The sequence below is a fragment of the Equus quagga genome, chromosome 5 (assembly GCF_021613505.1).
Source record: "Equus quagga isolate Etosha38 chromosome 5, UCLA_HA_Equagga_1.0, whole genome shotgun sequence".
In the NCBI taxonomy this organism is placed as follows: Eukaryota; Metazoa; Chordata; class Mammalia; order Perissodactyla; family Equidae; genus Equus; species Equus quagga.
In genome coordinates this window covers 32,949,805-32,975,659 of record NC_060271.1, presented here as the reverse complement: position 1 = coordinate 32,975,659, position 25,855 = coordinate 32,949,805, and the positions used below count along the sequence as shown (strand labels likewise).

Below are 25,855 nucleotides of genomic sequence, written 5' to 3'. Positions count from 1 at the left end.
AACTGCGCTGCCCTGTGAGCTCCCCCCGGCAGCTGGACAGACCTCCCCAACCCCTCATCAGTCCGCGTAAACGATCCCTTGGCGCCCCCTGGTGGCCATATAGGGGAAATTCTTGGGCAGCACAAGAAAGGGGAAGGGAAGCTGATCATTGAGCACCCACTGGGCTCCAGACACTGAGCGGGGTGTTTGACATGAGCCAGCTCAATGGATCCTCACACAAACCCTTTAGAGAGGCACTATTGCTCCCGCTTTACAGAAGTAGAAACTGAGGCTCAGAGAAGTCTGTTAAGTTTCTCAAGGCCACCCAGCTGGTAAGAGATGGTGGCCAGACTCAAAGCTAGGTCGGCGTGACTTCAAAGCCACGTCCTTGCCCCGGTGGAAAAGGGGAACAGGGTGGAGGACGGGGCAGCACCTTGGGGAGAAGCCACGACTGGTGGTCACAGAGCCCGTGTTTTGGCCTTGGAGGTGCGCCCAGGCCCAGCAGCTCTGATGGGGGGCAGGTGGACTGGCTTTCCCCCTCCACCATGGCGTCACTGAGACTGTCCGGGGTCAAGCTGGGCAGGGGTCACGCAATGCCAGGCCCAACCACGGAGTACAATAGCGATAAATAGAATTTATTTTGTACAACTGTTACCGACGTACACACAGCCACGGGGGCTTCCAAAATAGGTGTTGGGGCCGGAAGGCTGGCCTCTGGCATAGAGCCTAAAAAGTGTGGACAGACACACACAAGGATGTGGACTCACAGCAGCTGGGCCTGGCTGCCCCCTCCATGGGGGGTGGCACGAAGGTGGGGCCTGTAACTCTAGGCCAGCTGAGACCCCTCGGCCTGGCGCCCGGGAGTGTGGGATGGCAGGGGTAAAGCTGGGTGCTGGCTAAGGAGCCAGGTGGGTCCGCCTTCCCCCGAGAGGGGGTCACTCGTCTGTCACGTGGAGGCAGTGGGCAGGGCATAGGCAGATCTGTGGTAGAGCTTGAGGGTCCAGGAGGGCAACGGGAACAGCCAGCTCCCTGCCCCTCAGCCCACCTGGGGCCGCAGGGACCCCTAGAAGCAGGGTAGGGGGATGGGAAGCCCCTGGGAGGTCAATCCCCCATTCTGGGGCAGGAGCATGAAATCACAGTCTTCAGTGACCTCTGAAATAATCTTGTCCATTAGCAGAGGCACCCAGAGAGGGAGAGTGACATGCCCAGAGTCACAGCAGAACCCAAATCAGAAGCCAGGACTCGGGACTCCCAGCCCAGTGCTCATTCCACCACACCTCACACCCTCCCGCCTCCATAGTAGGCTCTGTGTGCATTGAGTATCTCAATCTCCCCTTCCCATCTTGCCCCGCCTGTGTCCAGGGGGGCACCCACGGGTGAGGGAGGAGGAGGGCCCAGGGTGGCAGCGAGCCAGGCCTGGAGTCCTGCTTCAACTGACCACTCCCTGCCCCAGCCGGGCCCCCCAGCCGGAGAGGAGGGGATGACGCCCGCAGCTTCCCTGCTCCCTGGTCTGGACGGCTCCGCCCCGCAGAGACAGCCCAGACGGGGGCCAAGAGGAGAGCTGGGGAGGCAGGGGCAGCACACAGGTCCCATCTGCCCGGACTGGACACCACATCTTCCCCTTGTGCTTCTGTGGCCTCGTCTGCAGGGTGAAGAGATGGAGACACCATGGAGCAGGAGGACAGAGGCGGGAGGGCCCCCTGGGAGCTCCAGGCTCTGGGTCTTTCCATCCCACAGGGAACCCCCCAGACTCCTCCCTCCCAACAATTCCCAGTCCCTTTCAGGCTCCATCAGATCCCCCCAGGCACTCATGGACAGAAGAGACGCAGCCTCTATCAGCCCCGTCGTACAGAACAGAGGCCCAGGGCCACCTCGCCTCTGAGTGGCAGAGGATTCAAACCTAGACACATGGCTCCCATCCCAGAGAGGTGACAAAGGAACCCTACCCCCCCGCCCACTCCCACCCCTCAGCCCCTCCAACGCCCAAACAAGAGCTGAGGGCTGGGTCTGACCTGCTCAGTGTCACCTTCAGAGGGGGAGCCTGGCTAACAGCCCTGTGCAGACAGAGAACGGCGGCAAGGCAGGTGATGGGACAGACGAGGACATGGGGCAGGAGGGACAGGCAGGCAGAAATCACTGGCTGTGCCCAGGCTGAACGAGCCCACCCTCTCCAGGCCTAGGGGGACCTCTTGGTCCAGCCCCCACCCCTGGTCCGCTTCATGCCTCTCCCCAACAGGTATCCCCCTCCCAGCTGGGGCTTCCCCAGGGCCAGCCTCCAGGCTGTCCATCCCGCCCTGGCCAGTGCCCCCCATTCAGCCCCTCCCCCATGGCTGCACATACCAGCTGGGGCACATGCTGTTCAGACGCTTCCAGCTGGATCTTTATCTCGGGACATGCACGGTCCCCCGACTTGCCGGCGTCTGGGTGGGGTGACCTCGAGGGGCCTGGGGAGGGGGGCAGGAGGGAGCCACCTCACTGGCCGCGGGGGGGCACCAGGGAGACGGGGGCATGGATGGGTGGTCGGCATCGATGCTCCCCAAACCTGCCAAGCCCACGCCCTCAGGGAATCGCACCCTTAACTCCCTTCTTAACCCCCTGATCATCCTCCAAGACCTTTCCAGAAGCAACCAGCCCTCCAAGCCACCCAACCACCTTAGGCTGGATGATGACCCGCCCACTAGCCCCTGAGTCAGGGGCAGCCTCATCACATATCCACCAGCTAGGGCACGAGAACTGGTCTCGACCCTCTGTGCCCAGCCCTGTCCCCTCCCACCACAAGAGCGGCCCTGCTTGGCGGGGGAAGCTGCCCTTGGCCTGGTACCTGGGGAGCTGCCCCCACTCGTAGTGCTGACGCTGTCCTCCAGCCAGGTGCTGTAGATGAAGGAGTCTCGCTTGTGGGGTGTCCCCGAGGACGAGACACTCTCCTGGGGATGGGAGGGGGAGGAGAGAGAAAGGGAGGTTAGCCCTCGTCCATGGCACTGGCTTGGCTCCTCGCCCCTTCCACATCCCCCCACAATCCACAACCCCCCACCCTTGGCCCCCTGCAAAGAGGACGGGGGCCCAGCAGTATCTGCCCCAGGGAGACCACAGGGGGACAGAGTGGGAACACAGACCCAGGCACACACCACCTGCTCCCATTTATTCATTCAACAAATGTTCACTGATATTCTCTTGGGCCGAGCCCCCGAGACAAATCAGTCCCGGGCCGGCCCTCAGAGAGCCCAGAGTCTAGGAGGCGAAGCAGGCTGTGAAGGGACTACGATAATTCTAGACTCCGAGCCCCACGAGGCAGGCCCTCGGTGGTCACTGGCCCCTGCAGCACCTCCGGCAAGGAGCAGGTACCCACTGGAGGCTTGTTGAGTGAAGAATGACAAAAGGATGCTACGGGCACAGTCCAGGGGTCTGTGCGAACATATGGGGGATTCCTAACCCACCCCGGGACCAGGAAACCAGGGAAGGTCTTTAGGAGGAGGTGATGTGAGGCTGAGGCTAGCAGGATCAGTAGGAGTCAGGGAGACAAAGGGGGAAGGAGGAGGCAGGGAGAGTGTTCCAGGCAGAGGAAAAGGCAGGCACAAAGGCCCGGAGGCGGAATAAGCCTGGTAGGTTTGAGGGACTGCAAAGGAGCACAGATTGGCTGAAAGAGTAAGAGACGAGGGTGGGGAGAAAGGGAGGGAGAGAGGGGGATCTTCGATGGTCTCAGGGATTGGGCTCTCTCTGAGGGGCACTGGGGAGCCATGGAAGGCTTCAGAATAGGGGAGGGTTAGTCTGCATTACTCTTTTGGGCTGGATCCCCCGATCACATCTCAGCCATCCCCAGGCTCGTGCTTCTACCCAGAGGACCCAAGAGCCCCCGCTTCAGGCTGTTGAGGAGTACCCCACTCCCTGGGCCTCTCACCAGGCCTGTGTCGTCCCCGTCCACACCCTCCGTCTCCTCCACCACGCTGGCGAAGCTGCTGGCACTGGACGAGGAGCGGGAGAAATCCTTCAGCACCTCTGCCCTCTGGGCTGCTGTCTCCGCTCTGCCACAGACAGCGTCCATCAGCTGGCATCCGCCCTGGGCACCTACCGGGCCATGCCCCCAGACCCCGGCCCTCCCGGCCCAGGGAGGCCCCACCTGCAGCCAGCCAAGTGCCCCTCTGGCCCCATCACCGCCCCCTGGGCCTCTGAGCCTCCCCATTGGCATGTCTTTCTGTGTACAGGGATCTGGTCATGTCCCCCCCCTGCTCAAACCCTCTCGAGCCTCCTCACTGCCCCAGATACCGTCCCATTCCCTTGGCTTGCTGTTCAGTAATAACGACTGTTAACAACAACACTGCCGTCCAGGGCACGTGTGCCAGGCGCCGGGCTGAGTGCTCTCTCCCGAGGCATCTCACCACCATCATTATTAGGCCCATCTTGCAGATGAGGAGCCACGGAGGCAGAGAGAGGATGGACATGCGCCCAAGGTCACCCAGCCGTAGGTAGGAGAACAGGGGTTTGGAGCCCAGCCCTCCAACTCCGCGGTCTACTTTTAACCCACGGTTTTGTTCTGTGCTCAGGACCTGTGCATCTCCTTCCAGGAATCTCACTCCTCTCAAATCCCAGAAAGCAAATTCATCTTTCAAAAATCAGCCAAGGGCCCTCTACTCAAAGAGGTCCTTCCTGACTCCTCCTCCCAGTGGGAGGCCCCCTCCTGCTCGGGGTCCTGCATGCCTGTCTCCCCCAGCCCCTGCTGCCCTCTCCTGCATCTCTGCTCCCCCGCCTGACTCTCCAGCCCAGGTTCTCTCGACCCGCCCCAGAGCCAGCCCAGAGAGGACCCAGCCACCAGTGCTGAAGGGAGGGCGGCCCCCTCGCTGGCCTCTCTGCTTCGTTCTGGGCCCCGCCCTCAGCTCCTTCACATGCTGAGCACAGTCAGCTTTTTAAAGCATCACTCTCCTCAACTAAAATCTTCCAAAGGCTCCTTGTGGCACTTAGGACAAAATTCAAAGTTCTCACAGGGTCTCCAAAGCCATGCTCTACTCCCTGCCCATCCTTCCAACCTCATCCCCTCCACCGCCAGCACGATGGCTGCCCAGGCCCAGGCCCTCACTCCCTAGGCTCCAACCACACCACTCTTTCTAGCCTTTGAGCATACCTGAGGGCCTTTGCACTTGCTGTGCTTCTTAGCTGGAACCCTCTTCCTGCCGCCATGCCAGTCCTAGCCAGGCTGACTCCTCACTCAGCCCTCCATCCACACTTCACCTCTTTGTAAGTGTCTTCCCTGAGCAGCCATCTAACTCCCCCCACCCTGTCATTCTTCATTGCATCCCCTGCTTTATTTTCCTTCCATGATCGCTATCTGGGAAGAGCTTATGCTACACTGGACCGTCAGCTCCGGGGAGCAGGGGCCATGTATGCCCAGTTCACTGCTGCATCCCAGAGCACGGCGAGGGGCCTGGCATGCATAGAGCGCTCAGTGAGTGTGTGTCAGAGGAGGCCCTGCGAAAGAGCCCAGGCCCCCAGCCACCATAGTGTGGCAGCATCGATGCTCCTGGGCAGCCCCAAGCCCAAGCCCAGGCCGGTGGTGGAAAGTGTGAGCACCCCACCCAAGCCCCCCGCTCGGCATGGCCCGAGCCCTAACCTGTTCTTGGTCGTGGGCATCTCTGGGGAGCTCTGAGTGGATGAGGTCTCCGACTTGGGCTCCTGGGAGACGTGTCCGCTGTCTGGGGTCTTCTGGCCAGCTGGGGGGCTCTCCCTGCGGGGCACACGGGGGTAGCGGGGGGACTCAGCACTGGGCCTGGCATCGAGGGTAGAACGAGGCCCAGGTGGTGAAAGGAGGTCGTAGGCACCTCCCACCTCGTTCCCATAACCCCACATGCTCAGAGGCCAACCCCGACGCAGGCCCCGGGCTCCGGGTCAAGGAGGGGCCCCTATATAGGACAGGGCACCACCCAGGTCCTCCTCTCCATGGGAGAGGACACAACTGTCCCCTGTTACGGACAAGGAAACTGGAGTCCAGAGATGGCAGGGAACCTGCCCAGAGACGCACAACTAGGATATGGCAAAGCCAAGACTTGAGCCCAGGATTTGCAGGACTCTGGGCTCTCGTGGCCCTGAGGATGGTGCCAGCTCCATTCCCGAGGCCTTCCCACGGCACCCACAATCCTGCTTCACATGCATTGCACTGCACCCCCGCAGCAGCCCACGCCGCTAGTTGTGTTTTTATCCTGATTTTTTACATTGGCACAGTGAGGGTCAGAGAGGTACGGTGACTTTCTGTAGGTCACACAGCCCCAGTGTGGTGGAGACAGGATTTACAACTCAGGACTATTTGCTGCTTCCCAGGGTCTCCCCTGCTGCTAATATGGCGTGCTGCTTGTACCCTATTTCCACAGATGTGCTCATAGACCCCCACAGACCAGGGGGGCCGTGTGACCTGGGCAACCCCTGAGCCCTCTGACCTAGAGCATCTTGATGTGCAAGGTGTGACCCCCCAGGAAGCCAACAGGACAGCTGAGTGGATGAGAGTGGCTCCTGTTAGGTGACGAGCCGGCCCTAGTGCCCGCACACAGCAGGGACTTGCTCGTACAGCTGTCGCCGGCGGGGGACGGAGGGGCAGGAGGGTGGGCGCTCCCTCCTACCCGCTTTGCTTCCCCGCTGAGTGGGGGTCCGGGAGGGGCCAGAGGAGACAGGGCCTTTCCCGCCCGCTCTGCTGCACCCACCTTTTCTCCTGCACTTCCTGGATGTTCTCGATGCCGATGGCGCTGCTGCGGCGGGAGCCGAACGGGCCCGACTTCTTCCTCGTGGGGCTCTTCCCGGGGACGATCAGCGACTGCAGGAAGAGGCCCCAGCTCACTGCCCACCTGCCCCGGGAGCCTCACCGTCCCCCACATGCAACCCTGGGGCCCTGCTGCCCCGGGCCCTGAAGCACAGGCACGAGCAGAAAGAAGGAGAGAAAATTTCCATATCCAGAGACAGCCGTGGTTCACAGCAAGGGAGACAAGCCCAGAGAGGGCAAGGCCCCCACCGAGAATGCACAGCAGGGCTGGGCCTGGGATGTTAGCCTAGGAGAAGGGCAGGGTCCCCAGGGGCCTGAGCAGCCACTCTGGGCTGGGATGGGAGGAGGCAAAGTCCTCAGAATGGCTAGCTCCTCTCTGCCCCCCAGGGTTTCACAGGACCCACAGCCCAAGGGCAGTGGAGAGAGCGTGGGCGTGGCTACCCGAGCCCCTGCCCCATGCCAGGCCCACCCCACCTCGGAGTCTCCAAATTGGATGTGGAGGTTCTGGCCCAGCAGTTGAAAGATGCCCCCCAGTTTCTACACGCGAGGGTGGGATGCCCCAGGCACCAGAAGCATGCCCCCAGCTTCTCTGGGGAGGTAGGAAGGGGGCCCCAGGGAGGCATGGAGGGGCAGGAACCCCCAGGCCAGGTCATAGTGGGGACAGGGAGTCAGGGCAGAGGAGAGGGATGGTGCTCCAGGCAGAATCGGCGATATTGGGGGATGTGCGGCTGGACAGAGGGTCTTTGGGTACCAGATCCTGGCAGGGACTGGGCAGGGTTCGGGGGCCAGAGCAGGGCCAGAAGCCCCTGGTGGGGAGCACTGGCTCTGGCACGATGCCAGGCCCCAAAACAGGTGCTGAGCGCCATCAGAGCTGCCGGCACTCCCTCCTGCATGGCCCTGCGCCTGCCCCGGGGGAGCGGGCAACGTCCCCAATATGGCCTCCGTCCCGACAGCGAGCAGAGAACAGTGCGTGCAGGCAGCCTCCAGAGCCGGCGGCCCCGCAGACGACAACCTCTTCCACGGTTCCTATGCCTATGGCACTGCCCCGGCGTCCGAATCTACTCGCGCTTTTCCCAGGAATAAGCAATGACTGGCAAGCAGCAGAAGGCGGGGGCAGAGAGAGACAGACAGACACAGAGAGAGTCAGAGAGAGAGAGATGGCGGGAGGGGGAGACACAGTGAGACAGGGAAGGAGGGAAAGACAGACAGACACAGAGATGGGAAGAAAGGGGGGACAAAAAGGAAAAAGCAAGGATAGAAGAGTGGGAGAGAGGAGCAGAGGGAGGGAGAAGACATGGACCCAAGGGAAGAAGAAACAGAACCATGCAAGAAGGGAGTGAGGGGCCAAGGAGGAGGGGAGAGAGAAAGGGAACGAAACAGAGAGGGGAGAGTTGTGCAAAAACAAAAACAGAGATGGGTTGGTTACTGCCGTGGTGGGTGCTGCCAGCCTGGCCCTGTCCCCGGGGCCCCTCTACAGCCCCCCTCAGGAGGCCTGGCCACCCGGTGGGGGAGGAAGGGAGTGGCTGGTAAATCTGGGTTGGTCGGGGTGGGCCTGCTTCTCCAATGACAATGGACTTGGTGACTGCTGGACAGCAGAGGACCTGCCTTGCTCCCCTGGCCAGAACAGACCAGGGAGTAGGGATTGAGTGGGGTCCCTCCCACCATGTGACAGCCTCACAGCACTGAGCACAAGGCTTGGCATGCAGCAGACAGTCCATAAATGATGGATAGATGGGTGGATGGATGATGGATGGACAGACGATGGATGGATGGATGGATGGAAGGAAGGAAGACGGATGGATGGAGAAGGGGGAGCAGAGCAGTGGGTGCAGCACCGGAGGTGGCCGCTAGGCAGCAGAAAGCAGATAGGCCCACAATGGAAGGGCTATCCATCCTGGGTGCCCAGCATACCCCCTGAGTATTAGCAGCAGAATCCCATGGAGACTAGTAGACAGTAAGTGATCACACAGTAGGTGCTCACTCAGGAGATGCTGACACAGAAGCCCAGTTCCTGACACATAGTAGGTAGCCACAACCACAGAGGCCCTGGTGCACAGTAGGTGCTTACGCAGCAGCCTAGGGCCAGGCACACAGTAGGAGGTATTCACGCAGCTCACTTCCGGACACATAATGAGCATTCCCTGACATCCAGGGCTTAGCACACACAATGTGCTCATTCAGCAGCCCATTTCCTGACATATAGTAGGTTCTTACATAGCAGCTGAGGGCTGGGCACACAGTAGGCACTTACAGAGTTGTCCACACAGTAGCCCAGGACTTGACGAACAATAGGTGCTCACAGAAACTCAGGGGCAGGCCCACAAGAGATGCTCACAGAGTACATGTCCACACAGCAACCCAGGTCCTGACACACAGTAGGTGCTCACACAGCAGGCCAAGTCCTGACACACAGTAGGTACCCACCAGCATCTCAAAGCCAGGCACACAGCAGGTGCTCACATAGAAATCCAGGTCCCGATACACAGTGCGTGCCCATGGCCTGACACACAGTAGGTGCTCCCAGAAACTCAAGGACTGACAGTAGATACTCACACAGCAGCCCCAAACCCAGCACATGACAGACAGTAGGTACTCAATCAGGAATGTGATATAGAGGCTGCCCCAGCGCTGAGCCACAGAAAGTCACACCTGCATAAGAGGCCAGGAGGAAGGGAGGGCCGAGGAGCTGAGGAGGGAGCTGCAGGCTCTCAGCTCCCCGGTGTCATGGCCTGGGCACTTGACATGGACAGCAGCAGCTAGACTGAGTCTAGAGCCTAGGATCGGCCTTTGGACAGAAGGGCAATGGGGGGAGGCAGGGCCAGGCCTCAGAGGCAGGGGAGAGCGGAGGGCCCCCAAGGGAGGGCACTCACTATTCCGGCCGCCTTGGCCAGGTCAGGGTTGTTGGGTGCGAAGCTCCCGCTGTGGCTGGTGGACACGGTGTTGGGCTTCTTGTTGCTGAGGCCCATGGCATCCATGGACTGGCTCCGGCTCCGGATGACTCGCTGTAAGGGCAGGGGTGGGGTGGAGGAGGTACAGGTTTCATAAGACCCAGCCCCTTGGGGAAACCCAGGACTCCAGGCATCTGGTCCTTCCCCACCAATGCCACTCTGGGTGACCCCAGAAAGTCCCTTCCCGTGAGGCCACACAAGAGTCAGGTCCACATGCTGCAAAGGGTAGTTTGGGCCTTGGTTCTGACACCAACTTGCTGGGTGACCTTGGGCAAGCCACTTCACCCCTCTGAGCCTCTCATGTGGTGCTGTAAGGACTGCAGAAGATACTGGGTCATGATCAAAAGTGTGCACAGAGAGCCCTCCAGAAACCTCGGCTTCTTCCTCTTAGGGTCTCTTGGAGCTTTCTTTTTTTCCCTTTTTTTCTTTCCCTCCCTCCATCCCTTGCTTTTTCAGCCAGTCTATACCGACTGCTTTCTATGGGGCCAGGCACCTTCCACTGGCTCTCTCGCTCAATACCCCCTTATAAGGGAGGCACCACTCCCACATCCACTTCACACGGGATGGAGCTGAAGCAGAGGTGAGTGTGGAGGTCACATGCCAAACCCAAACCCTAAACTGTGGGCTCTGCTGCCGCTGAGAAATTCTCTGACCTAATCCGGGTCCACCGTCCAGCACCCAGCAGGGGTGGGCGCACTGGAGCCCTCCCTCACATAACACACCCCAGACCCATGTCCACCCCACCCAGGCCCTGTCTCCAGTGGGCAGAGGCAGGGCCCTCCTCAAACCTCCTTCTCAAAGACGGTCTGTTCACCTCGGTCCAGGGCAGGCCTGGGCAGCCACGCGAACCCCCTTAGGCGAACCCATGTCTCCAGCTTTGTGGCCTGCCCTGGGGTCAGGGTGAGGCCCAACCAGCCGGGCTGGATGCCTGGAGGATGGGCAGTCCTCCTCCTCTGGGCAGAGGAGACTAGCAAAGAAGCGACTGCCTGGGGACCTGCAGCCTGGGGAGTCCAGGCCCTATGTGGGGGGACGAGAAGTTCCCTCCACCTCTGCCCCTCCCTTTGGACAGCAGTTGCTGAGGAAGATGGGCAAGGTTTCATGTTTTGCTCTTTAACTTATATTGCACTAGTCTGACTGCTTTACAAATAATTCTCAACAACTGTATGGGATAAGTGGCCATGACCCTGCCCAACGGATAAAGAAACTGAGGCTCCGAGAAGGCTCAAGCTGGTAAGTGGCAGAGCTGGGATTTGAACCCAGGGAGTCTGTGTTCTTAATACTAAGCTAAACCAGAGACAGCCAGGGGGGGTCACACGGGCCTGAGGTCACACAGGCCCGGTCCCTCTCCTATGGGCGCTCTGTTCACCCCCTTCCTAGACCTCTGTTCTTTTCCCTTGGTGAGGACAGAGGCCTCTCTTCTCTGCCGGCTGACCTGGCAGCCACCACCCTCGGCACCAGAGGCATCTTGTTGCCACCCAGAAAGCTCCAACCTTCAGCAGAACTCCCACACAGACTCCGCCCCCAAGCCTAGGCCCCGCCTCCAACCATTAACTCCTCCCCAAACCGGAGCCCCAACTTACACTCCCAACCGCAAGCTCTACCCCAGGCACAGACCACATCCCCAGTCTACGCCCACCCTAAACCCTAGGACAACCCTGAGGCTCTCCATCACCCAGACTCTACACCAGACACGAGCCCGCCTAGCCCGTGCTCACACCCGGGCCCACTCCAAGCCGCGCCCCCTCCACCTCCAATGTGAGTCAGCCCCTAGCCACACCCCCTCGCCTTGTCCCAGTCCCCACCCCTGGCTCCACCCCGACCCACGCCCCCACTCCGCTTTCAAGCGAGCCCGCCCCTAGCCACACCCCGCACTTTACGTCCCTGTCCCTCCGCGCTCAGGTAGACCCAGGCCCTTCACCTTGAAAGACTCGAAGAAGCCGCCGCCACCGCCGCCGTTCTCCATCTTGTCCTCGTCGCCGCCCAGGCCCATCATGGACTGGCTGTGGATGTGTAGTTCCTCGTAGAGCGTCTCCAGGAGGGCAGCCCGTGTCCGCTCCTGTGGGCCGGGCCGGCAGGAGAGACCCCAGAGATCAGCCCTTCGTCCCACAGTGCGAATCCCAGGCACCTTCTCTGAGTGGTGGGGGGTGGGCCTGGGCCCCCGAAGACCACGCCGGCTTACCCCAGGCCCCTCGGCAGCTCAAGCAGCCCCCAGGGCTCCTCACGGCCCCTCCAAGATCTGGCTTCCTGTCCCTACCCCCCACCCCCAACCATTCTCTCCCTCCCCCACAGTGTCCTCTGTGCTGGCCTGTCCACCCTCGAGCCCCTCCTGAGCATTCCTCACACGGCCCTAGAAATGCCCACTTCCTCTCGCCTGGCCCAAGGCCCACCCATCCGTAAATCCGTCCTCCCCCAGACAGCCCTCCCTGGGGCCGAGGTCTGAAGGTGGGTTTTCCCTCCCCAGGGGCAGGGCTGAAATAACAGGCGGGGGCCATCCTTACCTCCAGTTTGGCAAACTTCTCTGCCTTGTAGCAAGCATATTCAGCATTGATCAACTTTGTCAGCAAAAATTCCTGGAACTCAGGCCCCTGGGAGCCCCCAGTGTGGAAGAGAAGAGAAAGGGGGGTCAGGTGAACACAGAGACTGGGGCTCTGGGGCTGGAGCTCCTGAGCCACGCCCTGCTGGGGTCTGGGGGTGGCCTTCTTCCCTCCCAGAAGGGCAGCTCCTGGCTCAGCTCCCCAGCTCAGGCACCTCTGAGGGCCCCTATGCCCTTCATGGCTGCCCACCCCTCAGGATAACAGACCCCACAGATGTAGGGGGCTGGGTTGGGGTCTCCTACTGCCTCAGTCTGGGGGAAAGCTGAAGCCAAGGCTGGAAGTGTGGCTTCTGGGAGGCAAGGGAGACATGTGCCCCTCCCCCGACATTTCAGAAGAAAGAAGACTGTAATTGTCAAAAAGAATAGAAATGAGGAAAGGCCACAGAGTCTGCTATGAAAAATGTAAAATGATAATAGAGTTTGTTCTGACTTTGTAAATAAAGGGCACAGTTTTTATCAAGATGAACAGAGAAGCCAGGTTAGGAGAGCCCAGCTGCCCCGGCACACAGTAGGACTTCAGGACCTTGTATGGCAAAATGTGTGCCCCCCTCGGCCCCAACCCATTTAGTCCTGCTCTGCCCATGGCCGGGGCTGGGAGCTGCCCCTTACCTTCCTGAACACAGCGGGGTCCGGGAGGGGGGGCCCGAAGAAGGGCACGTCGTCTCTCGCGGTGACCGAGACCTGGAAGGCAGGGCAGCAGTGCCTGTGGAGTCCCCACACCAGCCAGAAACCCCTAATTCACCTCCCTGTCCTGCCCTACGCTGGGCACCGGGCCTGCCGCTTGGTGGGGAAGGCTCGGTGACTGCTGCCTGGGCGAGGGAACCCCAGGATCTCAGCTCCTCCATCCTTGGTCCTGAATTTGAGTGGTGGGAAGGGGTGGGGATCTCAGGAGTCATCGAGGATGAAGGCGGAGGTGGCTAAAGAGTGGAGGAGGATGACCAGCCTCTTTTGGGGGGGACTTTGGGGAGCAGAGCGGGCAGGATGGGAATCCTCCATCAGAGCAAGACGGGGGCTCAGAGCCCCTCGGACAGTTCCATTTACAGTTGGGATAACAGGTGCGGGAGAACTCACAGTGAGTGAGGGCGGGGCTGTGGCTGGGGCTGTGGCTGGGCCGGTGGCTGATGCCCCTGCGATCACCCACCTTGTAGAGGGGGCCGTCGGGCCCCCCACCCTCGGCCTGCACCACCACATAGGCGTGCAGGAAGTTGGACGCGATCATGTCAGGCACAAAGGGCGTGTTCTCGTCCTGGAAGACCACGGCGACGATGTCATTCCCGATGTGCCGCTTCCGCTGCAACTGAGCACAGGGCCACAGGCCTTCACAACCGGCTGGAGAGGGCCCCGGGGCACAGGGGAGGCTGCCCGCAGGGGTGGGGGAGGGTTTGGGGTAGGCAGAGGGCACGTCTAAGGATCTGCTTCCCCCCAAAAAAAATGTGGTGAGAAACTTGTCTTAAAATTATTTCCGTTTTCTTGGAAGCCTGTGACAGATGAGGAAACCGAGGCCAAGAGAGAAGTGATTGCAAGGCTGTACAGTGAGTTAGGGAATTCGAGCCCAGGGATCCTGGTCCCCAGGCCCTAGCTCTCAGCCTTTCTCCCGTCTAAATACGATAAGGAGGACCCCTCTTGAACAAATCAGTTCCACTCCGTATCTATTCATGTAGCTGAAATGCACAGAGGATGCTTTTAAATTACACTAAAAATAAGGACTAAATATTCTCATTTTTCTCACATTACCCTTTTATCTCCCTGGGGTGGGGGCACAGGGTAAGGCAGACAGCCCTGCAGGAAGCTTAGGACAGGTGACAAATTTCTGAGTCTGGCTGCTGGAACATGCCTGCACTTCCTCCCCTCCAGGCCTTTGCAGAAGGTGAAAGCCCTTCTCTCCACCTGGAACAGGCCCCTGCCTTCTCCCAGCTCCTTCACAGCCTACAAGTCACTTTCTCTTGAAAGCTTTTCCTGACTCCCACCTCTGCCAAGCCTACCTGTGGGGGCCCGTGACCCCACAATGCCCTTCACATCCTGTAAACACACTAACACAGATACTGATTTCTTGCTGTGCACCAGACACTGTTGCAGCCACTCTGTGTGCACTCCCTCACTTATGCTCACCTATTAGGTCGGTGCCGTGATTATCCCCATTTCACGGATGTGGAAACTGAGGCTTCTGCAGCATTGCAGCAGCTTGTCCCCCCCCAACCCCGGCCAGAGCCCACAAGTCGGGGAACGGGGTCATTTCCATTCCTACATTCCAGGGCCCACTGAACCTGGTATGGTGGACACTGAACGGACAGGTGGATGGGGAACAGGAGGACAGGTGGGAAGCAGGTGGTGGGTGCCCAGGCTACCTGCTGGGCGTCCCCTTCTGTGTAGGGCAGCTTGGTGGACACGTGAAACATGATCTCCTTGTTGCGGAAGTTGCAGTACACAGACTCGGTCCCCGTCTGCCCGTGGGTCACGTCCAGGCCTCCTCGGAACCTGCCCCAGGCCCCCCAGGCCACGGCTCAGTCTCCAGCCCCGGCCAGGCCTCCATGGGGCCGGGCTGGGGGCTCCCACTCTGCCCAAGGGCATGGGCCAGATTCTACTCTGCTGGTCCCACCCTGACGCTCACCCCTTGAAGTCCTGCAGTTTGACCTTCTGGCCAAGAAATTCGAGGAACTCCACGAAGGCGGGGCTCTCCTCATTGGTGCTGAAGAGTTCTTCCTCGGAGGTCTGGGGGCACACACAGGGCAGAGGTCACCAAAGCTGGAGCTCCTGAGCAGATCCGGCCCCCGCACCCCCATTCACACCCAGAGAAGGCTGGAAGGAGGACCTCTGGCACCCCTGAGCTCCTGGGAAACCGAGTCCCGGGGAAGGGGCTCTCCCTGGCGAAGGTCTGAGGTCCCAGGTACACGGCCAGGTGGGTGGGAGAAAAGGGAGGGAGGAGGTGAGCACACCTGCCCAAGCTTCTGATAAATGACTCCAAACTTGAAGTTATTGCTGATAACATGCTCATCAAAGGTGACGATGAGGCGGGAAGCCTGCAGGAAGAAGATGATGGGTGAAACAGACTGCTTTTTCAAGTGACCATTTATTGCTCTTATCACCTGCCAAGCACTGTGCTGGGCACTCCACATGTGTCATCTCATTTAGTCCTCAGAACAAGCCCATGAGGGACACTCCTGCTGCCCTCATTTTACAGATGAAGAAAGCAAGGTTCAGAAAGCTTAAGCAACTTGCCTAAGGTCAACAGCTTGCAAGTGGCAGAGTTGGGACATGAACTCAGATCTGTTGAACTCCAAAGCCTAAGCCCATTGCTCCTGAGTTTTGCCCATCAGCCCCCACCCCTCCCCCACCCCTTAACACCCCACTTGCTCCTTGGCTCCTCTGTAAACCCACCTCATCATTCTAGAACAGAGCAAGTCCCACCCGCTTGCTGTGGAGCCTTGAGCAAGTTGCCCTCCTCACCTTTGGCCTCAGTTTCCTCTTCTGTAACTGAGAAGTAGGACCTGATTTCTCAGGCCCCGTCCTTCAGGGGACCTTTCCTGGACCACACCACTCCCCGGGGACCTCCCCCTGATCTAGGATTCAGTTGGAGCTACCACGGTTTACCTGTCTTTCAAGGCTCACGTCTTTCAGGAAGGCCCCCTAGCTCGTTGAAGACAGAAGCCCCTACCTTTTTCCCCACATTGTCACAGCACCTTGAACCCAGCACCCAGCACTCAGCACCCAAGCTGGCAGCGCGACTGCTGTCTGTGGGACAGCATTTACGGGAGTGCCTGTGTTATTCTCTCTCCCCAGGTCCTCAGGGGTCAGAAGGCAAGGCCAGTGGAGCTCCCCGGCGCAGGAGCACAGACTGAGTGCCCTTGGGAGGGTCCCAAATGGCCGTGAGTTTCCAGAGGTCATCTTTGAGGTGGACAATGCTAGGTTTAAACGCAGGCCTTCCTTATATGCTGTGCATCCCTGGGTAAGGCCCAGAACCCTTCTGGGCCTCCGGTTCCTCTTCTGTAAACTGTGGAATTTGCAGGGTTATCATGAGGACTAAGTGAGAGAACTCATGAAAAATATCCTGCACACAGCAGGTGCCCAATAAACGCTCAGTGCCCCAGTTACCTACCCACCCTGAGTGAGCAGGGCCCAGATCTAGCCATACCTTGGGGTAGAGCACAGGATAGAATCGATCCACATTCACATCTTCACACACCAGCTGCAGGAGGAAATAAGGGAGGGCCTGAGGGTGGGGCCAGGAGGAGGACCAGGGCCCTGGGCCTCCCTGGCCAAGGTCTGGGGAGGACAGCGGCAGAAAGGAGAGGGAACAGCCAAGGCTGTTTGGGGTGCAGAGAACTGGGGTCCCTTATATCTAAAGAGTTCCAAAAGCATAGAGGCAGGGGACAGGAGCCCAGAGCACGTGGCAGCATGTGGACATCACGGGAACAGGCGAGAGGCCAGCCCTTGGAGATGGGGCTGCAGCGCCAGGGCTAGGATCTGGAGCTAAGATGAGGGCTCGCTCAGGCAAAGCTGCAGCCCAGCTGTGAGCCCGCCTGGGGTGCCCAAAGAGGGCTCAGCATGAAGGAGCAGAGGTCTCACCTTTGCCATCTGGACCACGTTGGGGAACTCGGTGAGGCAGGAGATGGGGATGACATCATGGTATGTCCGACACTTGGTCCTGGGAGGAGAAAGCCCACAGTGAGGGACTACGCAGTGGGAAAGGGAGATGGGAGCCCCTCCACACAAAGTAAGACCAGGGTGGGCAGACCCCAGGGAGGACCAGAGGTGATGATGGGGGCCCAGCCTGGCTTGGGCACTAACTTGCTGTGCAACCTCAGGCAAATCCCTGCCCCTCTCTGGGCCTTGATTGGAAGAGTGGGTAAAATGGGATGGGCTCTCAGATTATAAGATCTCAGCCCTCGCTGCTGTCGCAGGATCCCCTCGCCCTGTCTTCACCTGAGCAGCAGCCGCAGGTGCTCCTGGTCCCCGATGACATCATACTTGAGTGAGAAGACAAGGTGGCCCAGGGCAGCGTCCAGTGAGTAGTAATTGAAATGCTCCTGTGGGGGAGGTGGGGGCCAGGGAGGGGGAGAGGCTGAGCCTGGGGCTTGCGGAAACCAGACCAGAAAGCCACCTCAGGCCCAGATGGGGGTCCTTCACCAACAGCAGGTGTCACGGCTAATAGCAGACTCTGCCTCAGAGAGAGCTGCATTCAAATCCCAGCTCTGCCACTTGCCAGCTGGGCAGCCTGAGAAGGTCACCTCCCTCTCTGTGCCTCAGTTTCCAAGTCTATGAAGTGGGAGTGAGGCCAATGACCCTGTGGGATGGTGGCGGGCACTAAAGAGATAAGGTGCCTGGCATAGAGTGGGTGTTCAGTGGATGTTTGCGGTAACCTTGGCTTTCTGGGTCCTCATCAATGTCAAGACCACAGCTGTACCTGCATACCTTTCTCCCAGACCCTGCCCTTCACAGGGCTGGGCATACAGGAGGTCCTTGATAAAAATATGCCGACTGACTGCTCAGCCTTGACTCTGTGGCCCCTGGAGCCAAGGACCGTGAGAAACAGGAAGTGAAACATCTCATGAACACACTGGGCGGCTCACCAGGCTGGTTCCCACCCTCCTGCCTCACCTGGAGAAGCCGCAGGGTTAGGAAGAAACATCCCAGAGGGCACAAGGGGTAGCTGTGGCAGAGGTGGGACCCCAGAGAGGAGCCCAGGGCTGGCAGCTCCAGGTGTCCAGGGCCAGGAGTGCAGAGGGATCACGCCCCAGCCAGCCCTGGGCTCCCACTGCCAGCCCCGGCCCTGAGAGTAGGGCTGGCTCGCCAGCCACACCCACCCCAGGAGTCATCCTGGAAGTAAGTCCTGTTTAAACATGAACGCCTGTGCTCAGAGGGCGGGGGCGAGAGAGGCGGGGGCCAAGGCATGTGCCCCACAAATCTGCAGCTCAGGGGCAGTCTGAGTGGACATGGGGCAGGGTCCCCCTCAGCCTCGCCTGGTCACAGAGTGATGGAAACCCCCAAATGTTTGGCACCATCTGCAGAGCGGGAGTGGCAGGCACTCGGCAAGGAGGGCTACACCGAATTCCCTGGGGTGGGGAGTTCCCCGAACCCCCCTGCTCAAGCCCAGAGGAGCTAGAGCAGAGGGCTCAGGGTCCCGGGGAGTCACTGCCCAAGTCGCCCCGATCTCCTGCCTCTGCCAGGACAGGGCCCAGTGATTCCCCAGTCATCGCACCTGGAGTCAGGAAAGGGCCCTGCCTCTCTGCACTGCTAACCTGACCCCAGTCACCATGCCTCTCCGACCCCTGACCCCTACCTCTGCAAATCCTTCTGTGCTCGAGGCACCACCTCCATTCTGTCACTTGTCACTCCTCCAACAAACTTTTCTGCCAACTATGTGCTAGACCCACACGGTTCCCCAGACCCCACCACCTGCCGGACCTGGCTGAGGGTCTCTGGATGGTGGGGGCCTAGGTCTCTCTCCACCCAAAGGGCTCAGCCCGGGGGGGCGGATCCCATGCCCTGTTCTGGGTTTGTCCCCAGGCAATGGCTCCTGAACCCAGGCCTGCTGGATTAGTCGAAGTCACAATGGGTTCCACCCCTTGTACCCCACCTTAGCACAGTATCCCCCAGGGTCAGGCCAATGCCCCGTGCCCAGACTGAGGTCACGCAGCTCCCCAACCCCCCAAGGAGTCACCCCCTCTTCCCAGCACACACACGGCTAGGAGCATGACCCTCCCATGCGGCCTGTTTTTTTTTTTAATATATTTGACACATAACATTGTGTAAATTTACGCGATGTTTACTTTGACACATTTATATATTGTAATCTGACTACTGTTGTAGCGATATTTATCCCATTACATAATTACAGTACAACATTATTGTTTATTCCCATACTGTGTCTTAATGGAAGGTCAGCCAGAGCTGCTAGGTCCAATTTCTAGCTCAGTGATTATGTGACCTTGACCAAGTCACTTCACCTCTCTGAGCCTCAGTTTCCTCTTCTGTAAAAACAGGACAATCCTGATGTCACAGAGCACTGATGAAGATGCAGTAATAACAGCTTACATGTACTGGGTGTGTACTATGTGCCAGGCACCGTTCTCAATGCTTCACATGCGCTTTTATTATCTCCATTTTTACATATGAGGAAACAGACTCAGGAAGATTAAATAACTCGCCCAAGGTCACACATCAATAAATGGAGGCGCCAACATGCGCACCCAGGCCACCAGGCTCCAGAGCCCACGCTATACTCCGCCACCTCGGAGTAAACTGACTCAGAGACAGTACCTGGCACGGAACCGGACACATCCAAGGTCCCAGCAGGTGACCTCCCCCACCAGCTCCCACAGCCTCGCCCAGTAACTCTTGCCTGGAACACCCCTGGGTGACACTCTGAAAGTTGTTACTGGGCAGGGGCCCTGCCCTGGGGCTGGTGGTGAGGCAGGGGCTGCATCCATCCAGGTCAAGCCACGACATTCCTGTGTCTTCCTATCCCCCACCTCCAGCTGCCCGAGGGCAGGGCTTGGGTCTGTTTTGTTTGCTGCTGTATACCTGGTGCCTAGACCACGGCCAGGCACACAGCTGGGGCTCATTATTTGCTGACCCTGACTGAGAGCTTACTTTGCACCAGATGCCATTCTAAACATCCTACAAGCATTGAAGTCTCACAGCAACCGCATGAGGTGGGTATCATCACCATCTGCTTTTACAGATGAAGAAACTGAGGCACAGAGAGAGTAAGGGACTTGCCCGATGCCCCACGTAGTAGGGGGCAGAGCCAGGATTCAAACCATGGTAGAGTCTCTGCTGGTAAACACTATGCCATAACACTGCCTTCTGCAATAAATGTTTGTTGAATAAATAAGTGAATCCATCATGTACACTCCCTGAGACTCAGGGCTCTGGGACTGTCACCCAGACCCAGCCCAAGGGTGCTGCTTCCTCCCAGGCCTGGCCTCCCCCAGGGCTAACTGTGACCCACTCCCTCCCCAGCCCAGCTGCTCAACACCAGTAGACACCCCACCTTGCCGAGAAAGTGCTTCCGGTAGATGCGGGCTGTGGGGTTGCACTCGAGCTTCACCTTGGCCGTGGGTGACTGCAGCGGCTCTGTCTCCGGGATGCTGGTGAGTTCGTGGTTGGTGCCTTCAATCCAGTAGCCCCCGAACTGGGGCAGCAGGATGAGGGGGAATGGCCCTTCTCGCCCCAGGACCTGAAGGGGGACTCAGCTGAGAGCCACCCACACTGCACCCAACCAGGGGCCCAGGACACACCCCAACTCAGACCTGGGGCCACTTCTGCCATGGCTAAGGGGAATCCAGGGAAATCCCAGAGCCTATGTGGGTCTCAGGTTCGCATCCACCCGGTCCTGGGGACTTGCTCCAGCCCTTTCCCTCCCACTTCAGGCCCAGACCCGGACCACGTGGAGCCCCAAGTCCCATTCTCAAAGAATGAGGGGTGGGGACAGGTAGAGCTGGGAGCATGACCTTGGCTCAGAGGCCTACGGGTTCAAATGGGCTCTGAAGTCTTGGGCCTGTAAACTGAGTCCCCCACCCACATACAGCAAGGCCTGTGGTCAGGCTCCTGACAGGGAGGAGGACCTGGCGTCCAGAGCCCCTGCCTGAGTGCCTTCCAGGCTTGGGGTGGGGACTGGCTCAGGGCAGTCCAGCCGGTTACCTCGTGGACGCTCGGGTAGGGAATGTAGTCCTCCTCCGTCTGCAAAACACAAGCAGGGCCGAGGCCCCGCTGGGCTGGGGGCTGCACGCTGTGCTTCCAGCCTCCCCAGAAGGAGGCTCAGCTGCCCACCCAGGCTGGAGTGTAGACAGGCCCTGCCCTCATCTGCCCATAGCACAGGGGGCAGGGCTTGCTTTGAAAGGGTGACCCCAGGAGGCAGGGGTGGAGGCAGGCTAGCGCAGTGTGTTGGCAGCCATTTCTGGGTCTCCTCGTGCCCGGGGAAAAGGAGGATCACGGCCTCCCCAGAAGAAATCTCTGGACCTCAGTGCATGAGAACGGCCTGAAGGGCTCATTAAACACAGCCAGCTGTTGCCCCACCGCCCCCACCCCCCGCAGAGTTTCTGATGTGTGGGTCTGGGTGGGGCCCAAGAAGTGACATTCTAACAAGCTCCCAGGTGACGCCACACCACTAGTCTGAGGACCCCACTTTGAGAAGCCCTGCCCCGGACAAAGCATCAGGCTGCTGCCTATGAACCGCCCTTTAACCCGAAGCCCTAGTCCCACTCCCCCAGGTCCAGTCCGGGTCTTTTTGGATTCTTGGGGTCCCAAATCACCAACCCGAGAACTATACGCCCATCTGAAGGAGCTACGCAGCTCCCACCCCAAGAAAATCCTGAGTGTAAACAAGAGCCCCCTCGCCTCTCCTCCAGCCCCCAGCCTCCTGTCAGTCTCCTCATGGCAGGTCGGGGGCAACCAGGCCACCCCTCACTTCCCCCTCCCCTCAGCAGTCCCAGGCAGAAGCTGCAGGGAGCAGGAGAGCAGAAGCCACCTGGGCCCCGGGTTTGAGTCTTCCTGCTACTGCTGATCATCACTGGCTTGCGGACATTTCCCAGTAGGCTGTCTTGTGAGGATTGGGCTTCGCCTTTGGGAAGGGGGAGCCTGGAGGGGCAGGGTGAGTTTGCAGTGGTGTAGGTGGGGTGAGGAGGGGCGGGAACGAAGGCCCCAGGCTGAGGGCAAAGTAGGGCTCCCCAGCTCTCAGAACTCCTGGGGCCAGGGCTGGGTCCACCCTGCTCACCCCCTCAGCTGGCCCCTGGCCACAACAGGACCAACTCTCCTGTGCTGGCTGCTTGGAGGGGCAGCTGTGGCAGCCCTTCCTAGGCCCCACCCCCACCCAGGGAGGGAGCCTGCCTCCCCTTCCCCATCCCCCTCCAGGTCTGCTCTCGGGAAGCAGACAGCTCAGGCAGACAGCCCACAGAGGGTGGGGTGGGCCGTGGTTCAGACCTACTTTGAGGGGTGGTGGGAAGGCGCATCGCTGTTCATCCATCCTGCTTCCCTGCAAAGAGAAGGTGACACAGCCGTCACCCCCCCATATCACAGCCCTCCCATGCCCGCTGCCAGTGCTGCCCCCCACCGCAGGCTCGCGCCCCTTCCTGTGCAGGAGGGGAAAATCCGGCTGATGTGGGGGTGCCCCGAGGGCAGGGTGTTGGCCGGCTTGCCTACTCAGGCCTCTGCAGGGCCGGCTAGGGGGGTACCCTGGGCTGAGGGAGGCCGTTAGTGGCAGGGCGGGGCTGGGGGTTCGGTGCGGGAATGCCTGCTGCCAGGAGTGGGGGCAGGGGTGGTGTGCACGGCGTGTGTGTGTGTGTGTGTGTGTGTGTGTGTGTGTGTGTGCGTGCGAGTGTGGGGAGGGAGGCTATTGCATCTACACAGATCTGTGTTGTTGAGAGAGAGGGAGAGGGAGAGAGGGGGAGAGAGAGAGGGGGAAAGAGAAAGAGAAGGAGGGGGAGAGGTGGAGACGGACTAAGAGAGGCAGAGAAACAGGAAGGGGCAGGAGAGAGGGTCTGGAGAGAGAGCTGACATCAGGGAAAGCTCCAGAGGTTTGTTCAAGTCACTCCACCCCCCTGCCCACCTCCCAACACACACCCATGCCAAAAGCAGACAGGGGTCTGGAAGACCAGGGCTGGGGGCTGGAGGGTGGGCGGGGGCAGGCAGGGGCAGGGGCTGCACTCCAGGCCGCCTGGCTCGATAACACGCCCCCCTACCTGCAGCACAGCCTCTGGTTGCCCTGTGCCCTGGCATCTGTCCCTCTTCCCATCCTCCATGGGGGTCCTGCAGAGCCTGTGGGGCCTCTTGGGGGCTGGGGGACGGTGTGTGCATGAGGGGGTGGACCGAGGAACTGACCCCAGCCCTGCTGAGGAACTACACAGGGATGGGAGCTGGGGAGATGCAAGTGGGGCCTGGGCCTTGGGTCAGACAGGGAGTCGGATGCTCTCAGTCCCCATCCTCTACTCTGAGCCCCAGACAGAGGGCTCTGGACAATGCACCGCCACCATCTCCTCCCAGCACCGTCTGCCGAGGGCTCTGGGCCCGTCCTCAGAGAAGTGTAGAGCTGGAGATACAGCAAGGGCCCCAGCCCCCTCTGTGGCTCCCATAGCAAAGACCCCCACCCCCAGCACAGCCACCTCCATGGCTCCCCGGAATGGGCTACAGAGCCAACCTCACCTGCATCTTTTCAATCATCTCAAACAGATCTGTGTTCTGCAAGAGAGATAGGGAAGAGCAGGTCAGTCCTTGAGGTGGCCCAGCTGACCCTGCTAAGCCCTTGAGGAGTCTCCACCAACCCCAGCCCTCTCGGTCCCTCCAACTCTGACCAACCACCGTGGACCTGTCGGAGGAGCAAGAGGGGGTGGAGGAGGCATTGCAGGAGGGGCTCCATGCAGCTGACCGCAGAGTTTGACCAACTACCAAGTGAAGTCAGCCAGAGCCCAGAGCCCTCCCCAGGCAGCCCACCCTACTCAGTCCCCTTCCCTGAGGGAGGAAGCTGCTGCCTCACACAGAGAGGGATGGGACCCTTGGGAAGAGACACATCTCCCCCATGCCACTGCAAGGTTGGCAATGCCAGGAGTGGCCCACGCGCCCATCAGAAGAGCCCAGCTGGGGTCCTCAGGAGGGTCTGTGGTTCCATCCTCCTCTCCTGGAAGACGGCCCCACTCTCCCCCCAAGCAGTATGGGCTGGGGGGCTGTGGGGGATGGAATGCTGGGATGTCCCACTGGTCCAACCCTTGTGTGTGAATCCACATGTACCCACTCACACTCCAGCCAGCCTCTCCCAGGGCTAGCCGGGGAGCACACAGGGTTAATCCGGGCATCTGCCAGCTGCTTGGCAGCTTCGGCCTCTCCAGCGCCAACTCCCTCCGAGCCTTCCTGGAAGGCGGCATCCTTGCCGGCTGGTGGGGCTGGGGGCTGGGCCTGGGAAGCCCCCAGAGTCTCTACGATGGTGCCCCTCCCCCAGCACCTCCAAGGCCTCAACTCAGCCAGCTCCTGCTGCACGGTGGGGGCACCGGCTGAGCTCACACATATGTGCTACGGGGTTGTGCACCAGCAAACACATACTCTTTCTCTCTTGCTCGAACACACACAGGCCTGCACACTAATATTTAAACACAATCTCGCTGTCCCAAAGACAGCAAACACACACAAACCCACGGGGTCTGTACACATCAATTCTTAGACTCAGAGTTAACACACATATACACGTTGGTGTCCTAAGTTACACAACAGCACATCCACTCACACACACGCACAGGACCATGCACTGTAAGAGCCCCACACACAAATGCAAACCCACCTCTGTGCAGGTCTGCACACTAGTATTTGCAGACAAAGCTACACAAAACCACTCTCACATCTGCGTGCTGAGAGACACAATAACGTGCACTCGCAGACACAGGCAGGTATGTTCATGGAAACTCAGCCACAGAGCCCCACTCTCACGTACGAGCTCACCCTCCCCCATCAGAGTCACACGCCCTGTGTAACAGACATGACAGACCTGATCCCATGACATTAAATGAGTTTTGAGAAAAAGAAAAAGCACGCAGCAACGGTGGGAGTATTTAGTCACCAAGGATGAGGGGCACCGTCTGAGCCTCACACTGCCCCTCATACCCACGTGAGTTCACACTCTCCATCACTCACACACACACACGGAGCTCTGTTACAGATCATGAGACACAAACACCCCCCGTGCACGCTCTGAGGCCTGCTCGCAGAGGCGAAACCCACACCGTGAAATGCACCACAGGAGCCCACGGGAGACGCTGACCCACGGTCACCTATGGCCACACCCAACACTGTGAGCTTGGAAGAGAATTCCACAGGCAGTTACAGAAGAAACCACAGACACACACCTGTAGTCCAGGTAGACAAACACGCCTGTCAACCCGACACCCTGTTTAACAGCAACATCGGCGGCCACACAGCCTCAGCCCGGCACAGTCCCAGCACGACAGCGACGGGAGCACAGGAACGTCCCGCAGAGCACCCCACTCAGGGTGACCTGACGTGGCCAGGAGCAACGCACTGGAAGTCAGAGCCACATAAACACTGACACATGGTACTGTCACCCAGAGCGCACACACAGCAACAAGTGACACCCCCAATTACAGCCTCACGGACGCAGCAGACAGCCCCGCACAAGGAAGGATGTGAGCGAAGTGGCCCAGAGCATCACACAAAAGTACACCGTGCCATTCAGACCTCTCCTAAAGGGGGCAGGGGACTGGGGAAGTGGTCCTGAGGCTAGTACACACACACACACACACACGCACACACACACGCAGTGCCACTGTAGCCACAGCCACAGAGCCACCAAAAGCACTCTGTTCCGTGGGTAGCTGCAGAAAGAGCCCAAGGCCCGGGACCCCAGGACAGGGGTGTGTCCTGCGGCCGCGGTGGCCCGGTGTCAGCCCAGAAGTAACACGCCCTCCATGACGGAGCCTCGCACACCCGCCCTGGCTGGGGCAGAGCCGGCCGGGTTCCGAGGAAGTCGGGCTGCCCCGGCCCCCACGGCGCCTCTCGCCAGGCCGCCCTCGCCCTGGTCCTCACCTGCCAGCCGGCCCCAGCGGGCAGCGAGCCCCTCCGCGGACGGCCGGGGGGCGCCAGGGGCCGCGGCTGCGCCAT

General features: G+C 59.9%; 1 protein-coding gene across 1 annotated transcript in view; it reads right to left on the bottom strand.

Annotated features, from left to right (window-relative positions):
• Positions 1–593: 593 nt before the first annotated feature.
• RAP1GAP (RAP1 GTPase activating protein) overlaps positions 594–25,855 on the bottom strand; it is a 55,063-nt gene continuing 29,801 nt past the window's right edge. Inside the window, 22 exon segments of the mRNA XM_046662215.1 lie at positions 594–1,458; positions 1,460–1,621; positions 2,320–2,423; positions 2,801–2,903; positions 3,875–3,998; positions 5,579–5,692; positions 6,660–6,769; positions 9,586–9,717; positions 11,582–11,719; positions 12,162–12,248; positions 12,866–12,937; positions 13,398–13,553; positions 14,602–14,731; positions 14,865–14,965; positions 15,190–15,273; positions 16,386–16,439; positions 16,820–16,898; positions 17,177–17,280; positions 20,250–20,435; positions 20,900–20,938; positions 22,182–22,229; positions 23,396–23,431. Of these exon segments, the coding sequence (XP_046518171.1) occupies positions 1,258–1,458; positions 1,460–1,621; positions 2,320–2,423; positions 2,801–2,903; positions 3,875–3,998; positions 5,579–5,692; positions 6,660–6,769; positions 9,586–9,717; positions 11,582–11,719; positions 12,162–12,248; positions 12,866–12,937; positions 13,398–13,553; positions 14,602–14,731; positions 14,865–14,965; positions 15,190–15,273; positions 16,386–16,439; positions 16,820–16,898; positions 17,177–17,280; positions 20,250–20,435; positions 20,900–20,938; positions 22,182–22,229; positions 23,396–23,431 (2,364 nt within the window). The 3' untranslated portion in view covers positions 594–1,257.